General features: G+C 32.7%; 1 protein-coding gene across 1 annotated transcript in view; it reads right to left on the bottom strand.

Moving 5' to 3' along the window:
• Positions 1–12,713, bottom strand: part of LOC149791599 (coatomer subunit alpha-like) — an 86,603-nt gene that overhangs the window by 72,408 nt on the left and 1,482 nt on the right. The window contains exons 2-4 of the mRNA XM_089969459.1: positions 9,536–9,649; positions 6,332–6,405; positions 3,151–3,231 (exon numbers count right to left, since the gene is read on the bottom strand). Coding sequence (XP_089825585.1) covers positions 3,151–3,231; positions 6,332–6,405; positions 9,536–9,649 — 269 coding nt within the window. The remainder of the gene's footprint in view (positions 1–3,150; positions 3,232–6,331; positions 6,406–9,535; positions 9,650–12,713) is intronic.

Here is a 12,713-nt window from a genome sequence, read left to right as displayed (position 1 = left end):
CTGGGTTATTTGTAATCATAATATTCCATTTTTCATGATGGACTTGATCTGAAGGTATTGTTATTATATATTATCTCCCTTGACTATATATATATGATCATTGTTTAAAAATTTATAAACTTTGTTAATATTCATCAACTGTAATTTATTTGGATTTCTTAATTCAAGGAACAAACAGAAAACATTTCCATGCAAGCAGTAGTGAGGGGCACCAGGTAATAAAGCAATAAAGTGAGGGGCACCAGGTAGCCAAGTAGTCTAAAGTGTCAAGTAGTCTAAAGTGCATGCCTTAACTGATCACTGCCATTTCACATCTGTAAACATGGGTTCAAGTCTTGAGCCCAGTCAATGTGGGCAAGCTTGCAAGTAGCTTCCTGTGGGTAAGTGGTCTTACCAAAGTTTTTCCAGGTTCTTCCTCTACCAGTTATACTGGCTGCCATGTAAAGCTTATCCTGTGCTAAGAAATGGTGTTAAACCCCAAAACAACAACAGAGTGAATGTATTCTACGTATGCGTACTGCAAACTTCCACATTAAGATATATGCATCTAATATACATAAGTATTCTTGATCACATTCTATGTATGCGTACTGCAAACTTCCCCATTAAGATATATGCATCTAATATACATAAGTATTCTTGATCACATTCTATGTATGTGTACTGCAAACTTCCACATTAAGATATATGCATCTAATATACATAAGTATTCTTGATCACATTCTATGTATGCGTACTGCAAACTTCCACATTAAGATATATGCATCTAATATACATAAGTATTCTTGATCACATTCTATGTATGCATACTACAAACTTCCATATTAAGATATATGCATCTAATATACGTAAGTATTCTTGATCACATTCTATGTATGTGTACTGCAAACTTCCCCATTAAGATATATGCATCTAATATACATAAGTATTCTTGATCACATTCTATGTATGTGTACTGCAAACTTCCACATTAAGATATATGCATCTAATATACATAAGTATTCTTGATCACATTCTATGTATGTGTACTGCAAACTTCCACATTAAGATATATGCATCTAATATACATAAGTATTCTTGATCACATTCTTTGACACCTAGCATGGGTCTGAACATTTATCACATGGTTCTCCATCTGATTTTTAAAGTTGCAGCCCAAGATCCCATCTTTAACCTTACAAAAATAGAAGTCCTAAACAGCAAGACTTTTTTTCATTGCCATAATTTAGAACATGAAATATATATGTTATCAGATTGCTACTCCCCATTTATTACGATATATTTAGTATTATTATAAAAGAATTAAAGCCTATGACAGTTGAGAACAATGATCATTGTTAGTGTTCCCGATGTTACAGCTAAACCAATTCCCAATGGCATTACTCTGACATTCATTAACTTTGTGTGCAGCTAGAATGAATAAAGGAAGAGATTAATATTTCATTTCTAAATTAATTTATTTAATTTGCTTACTTCCAAATCAGATAAATAAATTTGCCAAGACACTGGAATAAGAAACAAATAACCACATTCCATTCACAATCTTCATTTTATCTTTAAGCAACACATCATACTGCATTCATTTTTTCTTAAACTTTAACAAATTTCTCCAATGAGGGTTTAGAATCAAAGTCCTCAAGTTCACGGTTTAGGACCAAAATCCTCAAGTTCTGGGCCTTTCTCCACCATCATCATTTTTCTTACAGTTTCCCGTTTCAAAGATCCATGGCCCCTGGTCCCCTTACTCTTATGTGATGAAAAGCCCCAATCATAAGCCACTGACATTATAGTTGTGTGCATGTGATCTGGATTTTTAATGTAGCTTTTTAAAAAAATCGGTCATATCGCTACGCTGTATGCAGTAAGGCAGTTTATATATAGCAATGTCTAGCATTGGGGCACCATGCTGCAGACATGTAGCATAATGTCCCACCCAGTCGCATTATCCTGATACCAGACCGACCAATTCTAGTACTAACCTCTTAAAGCTGAGGGCCTAGTGAGGCAGCTACTAGTACTATATTTATTAAGTCTTTGGTATGACTTGGTTAGAGTTTGAACCTGCGACATCTCGCACCAGAGGTGGCCTCTCTAACCAGTTAAGCCACTGAAACCAGCAACATTTCAGCTAAAACACCAAAGTCTGGATATAAGTCAGAGCACCTCTGCACAACTTTTAAGTATTCAGACTCATCCCTGTAAGTGATTTTACTACCACCATAACCATCATGAAGTCATCCTTCTTTTTCACTTTTAGCTCTCATAAGCACATCTACTTGCTAAACAGCCTCTTCTGCAGTTCTGTGCTTGGCACAAAGAAAATATTACCATCAGAAAAGCACACATTTGATAATCACTTGAAAACAAAAGTATATCTGTGCATTATATGATTCCATACCAATTTATTTTGATTAACATGGACATTTTGATATCTCTAACAAACAAAATAAATTCCAAAATCTTGGTCCAATTATTATCAACATGGAACATGATAAAATGCAAGTGTTCCAAACATCATGGAAGGGTTTGAGGTATAATGGCATAAAGTGCCCCAAGCAAGATTTATTGAAGCAAGTGTCATGCAATTAGTCATCTGCTCAAAACAAGGTGGCACTGATTAATCAATTAACAGGTGTCTTAATCTCTTTATTTACTGAGATCTGGCCAACACTTCACCAAATTCATTCATAATCACTTAGCATCTGTTTTGATCATCTGAAAACTAAATGACTGATACTCACATTGTAAAAACTGATCAAATGAAAGAGAATTTCACATAAACCTTTTTAATTTTTCTACATTAAAAATGACAAATATGCGCTTAGAGCTTCTAAAGATTAGGCGCAATACAAAGTCCTCATTACTATTATTATTTTTATGCAGATTTCTGCATTCCCAAGAACCATGCATCAAAAAGCAAGAAATTGTCAATCATGGGAAACAGTGACCAATGTTGTATCATTTATAGTTGTGTTGGTATTAAACAATCCCAACAGGAACACTGCATTTCCAAGAATGCTTGTGACTTCATATGCTTGTAGAAAATATTTGACTGAGCTCTTTGAAAAGGCATTAATTAGGGAATTTGCAGTGTATTTTTTCCCAACACTTTCTAGATTCAGTTACTATGTGTTGAGCAATGCAACTTACATGATGAAAAACTGTGGTCCGAATGTAATCTTGATGCCCAAGAAGGGTAAAAAGACAGCGTCTTTGCTTGTAGTTCCAAACCTGCAGTGAAAATACAGAACCATCAGAGAGATATCAGTTTAACATGCAGGCATATTCAAAACATGTAATACAGTGGGTTTACTGTACAAGTATGACTAGTACAACTCTGATTTGAAAAGATCATATTACTATGCTCCAATGTGTGTGTGTGTGTGTGCAAAACGAAAAGGCACTTTCTCAAAAAAACAAAACAAGTCCAAAACTTCTTGGCACTATTTTTCTAAATACAGTATGCCCGACATATGACCAGGGCCTCTAGATTTTAAGTTTGTATGATTTTCATGCCTTTTAACTCTTCTTTTATTCCACCTCCTTTGTTTGATTCAAAAGATACAACTAACATGGTAATCTAAGGAGGCCAGCTTTTAATACAGTTCAACAATACAACAAATACTTCCGGAAGTCAGTTATCAAAACACAGTTGGCACTTAATTAGGTTCTCAGAGAAATGCTTGCAGACATAGCTGTTACGATAGATTGAGCATTTTACGTTTAATTACAAGAGGAAACATTGCATTTATCATGATTACACTTAAATGGAACTAAAAGATAGAGAACACAAATTTCAATCAATAAAAAAAATATTTAATTTGTATTTATTTATTAAAGGAGTGCCTCCACTCGGCGAAGTGACATTTTCATTGCTCAAAATTTCCTTACATATTGTTAAATGCAGTGTACTAGAAATGTCGTTTGGAAAGAAAATGTAAAAAATTGTATGACTTATTTTTAAATTTGACATTGCAAAGTGTTGATTAAAATTTCCAGGTCCTATCGTGATTTTCTTCAAGTTCAACAAATAGGGATCAATTTTTAGCGTATTTTCTGGTTTAAAAATGGGAGCCACACCTGACCCCATGTTATCAGTGGGTTCGTGAGATATCAGTGTACGAGTTATCGAGGGAGTGGTGTACAATGATAGATGTTTGGTACAAACATGTGTATTCTGATTTCTAACCTATAAAAACTATCTTGCTGGTTGGTAAAATAATGTCAAAATTTTATTTTTATCACCCCATTGTTACATGTGATGTGTTATGTGATGATCAATAATTTGCCCTGTCATAATACTTTTCAGTAAATTAAATAGTAAGATGTGGAGCAATTTTATATTGTGTTTGAATAAAGAAACCTTAAATACTTTTATATATTCAACAGCTGATAAATTTATAGACAAACCAGCCGTGTCCATCTGTTTAGTGATTCTTATGTATTGTTATGTTAAGAAGATAGGACTCACAAGCACCTAATTAAACTGAAATAATGCATTTCCAATTAAGGATTGTGTATAATTTGATCACTTCTAATTAACCTGTGCATCTCGTGTAACATTTATGGAACAGAATTGGCAGCCATAGTAGCATGATTTTTGTCTTTTGTCAAGAAAAGTTACCCAATATAACACTGCTTTGCACACAATCAGATTTTGAAAGAACTTAAATTGAGTACTATCAAGAGACTTTATAGCAACAGCTGCATCAGATTAACAATATGGACCAAAAGTTTCCTTTGACATCAAGTGCCTATTTAGAAATCGCCCAAAGCATACATAAAAGTAAAGAGGTGCATAAAGGCTCAATATTTTAAAGTACATACATGTACTAATACATTACAGACCCAACATACTAAACAATTAATACAGTGTAAATAAATCTTTGTTTTTTTATTACATCAGAATTACTATTGGCAGCCAAATATATCAAGAAAGTTGGCAAATTAAGGGGCAATGAAGAAACTGAATACAAAATATTATCAAAAGATGTGGTGTACCTACTTCCAGCACCAAACCAGTCAATCGCTGGCCCTAAAGTATTTTATGAATTTTAAATAGAGAAATAAAATTTTATTTGTCCATCCTTGTTACCTGAGTTTAATTTTTAATACCAATTTAATGCAACATAAACAATGATGTATCTTTTGTTGTTTTGTACTAATTGCAAAAGGTCAATAACATCTTAAAATCTTAAGAAAATGTTTCACATGAAAATATTTGTAAACTCCGAATGCACTGTTTGAAGTTATTACTTGATGATTTACGGATACATGATAAATGGAAAGACTTTACATACATCTTAACGGTATAGGTGCTGCTGCTGCTATTATTCATTATGTAGTTGTAATAGATTTTTCTTAATTATTATCCAGATAATAAAAGAAAACCTCAGTTAAATAACTAATTTGTCCATCTTGTTAGATGAACTGTTATTTTACAAAAGATGTGATACGATACCATTGATCCTTAACAAATGTTATGTGAAAATGAAGCATTTAAAGTTTGTGATATTTGTCCCAGAGGACTGGCTGAAGTGTATATTGTTAGTCATTTATTAAAACTACTAAGTACTGTTTATCAGAGAAAGGTGTAAAAAAAACAACAAGCATGTATAATTAGCCTTTTTGATTAAAATGTTCATTAGGATTTGACAATCAATTTTATCTTATGCAGCTTAACTTAATCCCATTAAAATCACTTGAACTTTGACAGGTTGCACACTACATGATTGATACTCCCTTTGCAGAAACAGAGCAAATAAAATATAATTTAGCCAACAACAAAATCCTGAAAACAGAAGACTCAACTGTTGTGATATTTATGTGACCAAATATGAAAAGTATACATGTATACGCTTTAACATGGATTTTGGTGTCCCAGAAAACAAAGAGAAGGAACTGATGGTATAGAGTATTTAGAATGAAATTTCCACGTAGTATTCAACTGTCATACTCTTCATCTACAAACAGCTGATATTTTTAATACAGACAAATGATATTCTGAATAACTACTTATGAATCCAATTACATAAATCATTTCAAATGCAGACATGTCCTCTGAGAAAATTTTCAACTGCTGCAAAGACGGTTAGGGAATATGAAAAAATACAATTCTTCTTTACATACCCAACCAAAAATAAGGGATTCATACATAGGACATAAAGTTTTGGCTGAATTTACATATCTAGACCCAAAATCTGCACCAAAACTGTCAAAATGCCTGCATATCTAGACCCAAAACCTGCGCCAAAACTGTCAAAACGCCTGCTAACTGGAACTGCTTCATTCCTACATAAAAAAAGTCAGAATCATACTTTTGTCTGTTTACCTTAATTTTGTAATCATCACCACCTGACACAAAAAGTGGCTGCTGACTGTGAAAGGCTATTCCTCTGACAGGTCCTACAAAGAGACAAAAGTTACAAAACGTAATTAATTTGTTTCACCGTACACACAAGCATCAATGTAATAAAAGCATTGCTAAACTTAAAAACAGTACATATACTCCAGGTTTGCATTAATGGACATCCTGACATTCTCCACATAGTGCATGTTTACAAACTATCATATTCATATTCAGTGTATTTTGGAAATATGACGTAAAAAGTGAACAACAGAAGCTATACATTGTAATGAATTTTAAATGTGCTTATAATATAGATAGAACTCAGAAAATTTTCTACTTTAAAATAAAGTTTTGCTTAAAACCAATGTTAAATACAAATATGCATACTGATGGCATAATTCAAATAACAGAATGAAAACAATACACACAGATATATATATATTGCATGTCTCTCTTTGCTCCCACTTCTCCCTGTTTAGGTTCCACTTCTCCCTGTTCAGCTCTCACTCCTCCTTCTTCTATCCAAAAGGCAAAGTTGCTTCCCCCAAAATTCAAGTCTAGCTTGACCCCTTATCATAACACGAAAAATAGCTAAAATCCCCCAAGACAAGAACAATAACAACAAGTAAATCTACGGGTATTGCTCAGTTGATTATGGTTGTGGGGGTGGGGTGGAGGTATACATGTAGCATGGAATCTGCCCAATATACAAGCGTGATTTAAATGTGAACTTACAGAAGTAAATAAACTCACCTTTCTTCACAGAAGAATACAGACATAATTCAACCACAGCATATTTACAGATATTTAATATCAGCAAATATGCAATGCAAGTCTGACTCAAAATGAGATTTGTTTACATCTTCAGTACAATCTAATGTTCCAAATTAAATACTGCAAATATCCAGTCACAAATACATTACAGTAAATATGTGTATTTCCGCATCCAGTATTCTTCTTTTTCACAAAAATATCGTAACAATGTAATGTTTAGCTGTGACATGGCATTTCAAGGTAAACACTGGCATTGTGTAGTGTAGGCCTACTCAAACCAGTACTGTGTACCGTATCAAACAACGTGATATCACACACATTTGACAATCTGTGTTGAAAAATGATTTAGTCTTTTGTAAAATGTTGTTTATTTGGATGGATGCTTATTATTTGATTCATAGTTAGCAAAAATGCATAATCTACTTTTACTATTTCAATTTTGTTTGGAACTAATTTTCACGCACAACAAATGAAAGGCACAGTGGCTGTCAGAATAAACAAAATTATTAATTTTTCTTTCTATCTAAATAATTTCTACTGAAATAAAAACTGTGATAAAAAGAATCTCAAATGGGTAATGAGCTAATATTGAATTTTTGAAACTCATTTCATAAATTCAATATTCAATCATTACCCATTTGAGATCCTCTACATATATATATATCAGGGTGATTTTTCAACTGTACGCTGAATGACTGTAGTTTGCAACTCTTGAGAGGCTTCCTCAACCAAACCATGAAGTTCAAATGTACAGTATTTCCATTGTTGTCTTTGAGCCCAAGGTAAGCACATCCATATGCATGTGTTTTAATAGCTGACTGACCATAAACCCTATCCCGAAACAAGTTATCACTGCCTGATTTCCACTTTTTATCTTCTTCTGATGAAAACATAAATTTTTTTATTTCAAAACATCAACATCAATATATACTACAATTTTTGTTTTAAGAATAGAAAAGGATTTTCTAATGGGGGGGGGCAATTCTGACTGCCATGTTAGCATTATTTTCTTCATAAAACCAGTTTGAAACCATAAAAGAACCTGTCATGCGACAATAAGGGTGGACATCAATGTGTCTAGTATGTACAGATTACATTTGGGTTTTTTTAATCAATGGGTAAATATTTAAGGAAAAGATACAATTCATATAAAGCAATTGTCAAAATATTGTGATAGAAAATTTAGCCTAAAATATAATTATATAGGTCAGAAATGCAAGGAACATTTGGAATTTGAAAAGCACTCTAAGGTAAAGCTTTCATGAAAATAGAAAAAAGCAAATAATACAAATATGTAGACAAATACTAAAACCATAAATTTGCAGTCCTATCAATGGATTGTTGTAACGAAGCTAGAAAGTAAGTGATTATGTTAAGAATGTCCTTTTTTCTAAACAAAGATGCACTGCTGGATTGCCAAGAAAGAAACAAATTGGGAATGCAAACCAACAGCACAAACAGAACAAAATTTTGAAAACATGGGGAGAACAAGAGTTTCAACCAAAAGCAAGATCTTCCTCAGAAGACATTAAGGAGCACATACAGAGACACATACAAAGAGTGACATGTATGTAACAGTAAATATTTACACTTTGACACAGAAAAGACAAATTTTCCAGAATAATGAAAAGGTCTACAAAAAAACGAAGAAAAAGAGAATAACTATAAAGGGAAATATTATCTCTGCTTAAACCAAAGGAGATCTGATACAAGTTATCAGCACAATTATACAGATGGATTTACGTTACAAAGGAAAATGGAGATAAGAATAATAACAATAATAACAATAATTAAAAAACAAACTGATGTCACTAGAGGGGAGTAAGGTTGAGCAAATCACATGGAAAGAAACTGATGCACAATGGGTTAAAAAGAGCACTTTTGGAATATTGTTAAAAAAAAACACATTTGCAGTGTCTGCATGAATGTAGCCAATATTGGTCTTTATAGCTCTATTCACCACCAGTCCATCTATGAGGGTGTTCAGCTGGCAAGTTCTGTATTAGGGTCTTACTGAAATGTTTTTTTCAAGATAATGCCAACACAGCAGTTAAACGTATCTTGAAATTTATTTCATTGATTCTACTCTTAAAATAAAAACTGGTATTTGTTTTAAGTTTCAAAATACAAGTTAGTATGTTTTCATCATGAAATGATAACAAATGATAACTTGCTGAAATCCGGCAGTGATTACAGATCACAGCTTGCAGGGGAACAGGTTAAGGCATTTTTTCTGGAACTTGTTGTGATGATTCTCCTTTGTGGAACAACAATTTTGATTGTAACAATTTTGCACTGTACAGGATATACATGTAAGTCATTAGTAACACTATATGTTTTCATGTGCACATACAACAGACTAATACAACACATAAATAAGTTTGGCATTTTGAAAAGGTTTGAAATACTCACCATCATGTTCATCAAATTTGTCTATCAGAGTGCACATTCGATAGTCCCAAAGTTGAATCACACCATTGAACAAACTGGTCAGAACCCATGGTCTCTTTGGGTGAAAGGCAAGACCTGAGTAGTGAAAGGAAAATAAGATTGAAAACATAAAAACAACTTGTCAACAAAATAATTTTTCAGTAAATACTGATAAACCCATACAGCTCCCTCATTGTAACGTGCAAGTTAGGGTATACTTACGCTAACCACAATATATATGTAACCAATGTATGTTGAAAACATTATAGTATTGCAGTGTATATTTAATTATTTGTGTTTTAAAATTTTTTAATTTTATTACATACTATTGACCTTGTCCAGAACTGAGTTCATTTCTGCTTGACCTGACTGACATTTTTGATTTTATTTTGTGTAAACAACTAATACATAGCTAAATTATTCTCTGTGTATGGGCTTAATATCAGGGTCATTATTAATAGAAAAGGCAAATATGTTTATTTGGGTCCAAGTTTTGGAATTTCCCGAGTGTAATCCAGGTTAGTTTTGTATTATGTTGTTTCCAGTTGGGATGAATTTGTTTTTTTCTTCAAATTATTTACTTCACTGGATTATTTTCTCTGGAAATACAAAATATTCAAACTTGGAATTATATTACTGTGACTCAACAAAAGACTGCTGAAACATCAACACTCTATAAGCTATAACATAAGTCAGTGCCTTCAGTTTTGGGATTTCTTCGGGACTCATATTGAGTTTTATTCAATACTTTAAATTTTTAGGACTTGTGTGCCTGTAATTCTTGGATTAATTTGGGATTTAATTTGCAATACCCTAAGTTCTTTTTTCTCATTTTCACTTTGTATTCTAGGGAAAAAAATTATTTGTTGAATTTTACAAAGCTTGTTATCTTTCTCTCTTTTCTGTTACTTATTTTAAGACCATAGACTCATAATAGTATACAGAACCATGGTATAGCAAGCAATGTCAAAATTTGGTTAAATAGTGTTATGAAAAGGAAATGAAGAAATAAGGCTATGTTTCACCTTGTTTTCTTTCAACCCTTACTTTTATACATTGGCATGAAACTGGTCACTGGTCCTTTGTAGTACCATGTTATACAGTAACTAGAATTGCATTATAATGAGGCATGTTATAAGGGAAGAGATATATTAATATTATACATAAGAAATGCTGTATGATTGGTTGGGCAAGATATCTGGCTTGGTAAGATGCTTTCTGTATAAATTTTTTAATGCTGTTCATTACATATGACAAATCAAAAACTGTTTCAAGGCTTCTCTAGTTTATTTCACTTATGTTCTTCATCCATTTTTTGAAAGCATCATTTGTCAAATAACGAAAGACCCGTATGTCTTGATGGTTTATGTCAAATTTGGTCAATTTCTGTTCAGCCTATTTTTTATATAAAGATCATTGGCTATCACTGGTCTTCAACCATTGGCTATCACTGGTCTTCAACCAAACAAAATACCAGTCACGATTTGAAAACCAAATCGATTGTGCATGGATATACTTCAGAAAGTAAAGTCATCTGAGTAAATACAGTATGGCTGAAGGAATCAGATTTTAATCTGTGCTGCTGCTGACCAAAATGTGTGATATTCTTTCAAATTTGGCCTCTAATTGTGAGGCAGATATAATCAAACCTACGAAAATGTGTGACCTGCTAATCAATAGCACCATTCCTGCGAGAAGTTTTATGGGAATTTCCCATAACTGACACAGCTGTCAACATTGATCTTCTGTTTTTTACAATATAAACAGCTTCTTTGTGTGACACTGCGATAATTCAATTTAAAATCTTTTTTATCAAGCCAGCAAATCAGCAGTAATGAAAAGAAATTAAAAATGTTCAACAGAAATCAAACTGAATTCATTGGGATAAGTAATACTGCATTTGAGTGTAATATATCTGTTTAAGTTTCCTTTTGCTCCCCTCATGATATTGAATGTTATAATTGTGTTGTCTATGTATTAAACAACACTTGAAACTCCTGGATCTGATAAAAAATGATAAGGAGTTTAAAAGCGTTTTATTTCTTCATGTCTTTCTCATGACTCTTTGGGTTTAAGATTTTGACACTTTAAAACTTCAGCAGGAGTGTATAACCTTTTTGTTTTAAGTAATAAGAGAAGTCCTGTGTCAAGTCAGGTCTTACAGCATAACTAACTGCGTTTTGTAGCGTGTTTTGATGTCGACTAACAGTGTAACAGAAGTCAAATTTTCAGAAATATCTCACACAACTGGCAACTAAAATAATGATACTTTTCTACAAAGTAAGTTATAATGTTTTAGTCAGACTTTACTTACTCTGATGTCTTTTCCCTAATAAATTCAAATTCTCACAAAAGAAATGGACCTGTTTTCAAGTTTTGTTGGCCAACTTTTCAGTTGGCTGGAAAGCGATGAAATCCAGGAATGATGACAATCAGGTTAAGTTGAAATAATACTTTTTAACAAAACGAATAAAAATATATTATGCATATTGGAACTGTAAGCAACATTTTGCTTTGTTAAAGAAACATATCCCTCACATGAACTTTCTTGAACATACATCAGCATAAATTCAAATGTATGTCAACGGAACATGAAAATGCGTCCATTTACTAGCCTCTGATCTTGATTCCACCAGAATAAAAACAGCTCAGTAAGTATATTAATTACATATCAATTTGTGGAAGAGTGTTGATATGGGATGCCAAGTGTGAAATATTCCTGAAACTTTAATTACTCGTTCTGATGTCAACCGACATCGGAAGACGCTATACATTCCCGTTATTTGGGCAGTAAGACAGCACTAAAACAAAAATAGCATGTGCTGTGTCTTACATTGTAGGATTAGTTAACTCAGTATATTGCATAGATTTATTGCAGATGTTTAACTGAGCGATTGTTCTGGGGTAAAGTGTAGTCCTACATGTAAGACCTTGATGCTGATATTTATGTTTTGGGTGTCAGGGTCATACTGCCTAACTAATAGCGCTGTATATTGTATTTTGATGTCGACTAACATCATAATATAAGTCACATTTTAGGAATATCTCACACAACTGGCAACTAAAATAACTGAGCTTTTCTACAAAGTAAAGTCATAATGTTTTAGTCAGACTTTACTTACTCTGATGTCTTTTCTCTAATAAATTCAAATTCTCACAA

The sequence above is a fragment of the Sinohyriopsis cumingii genome, chromosome 9 (genome assembly GCF_028554795.1).
Source record: "Sinohyriopsis cumingii isolate HCF-2022 chromosome 9, ASM2855479v2, whole genome shotgun sequence".
Classification (NCBI taxonomy): domain Eukaryota; kingdom Metazoa; phylum Mollusca; class Bivalvia; order Unionida; family Unionidae; genus Sinohyriopsis; species Sinohyriopsis cumingii.
This window is presented reverse-complemented; position numbering and strand designations above follow the sequence as displayed.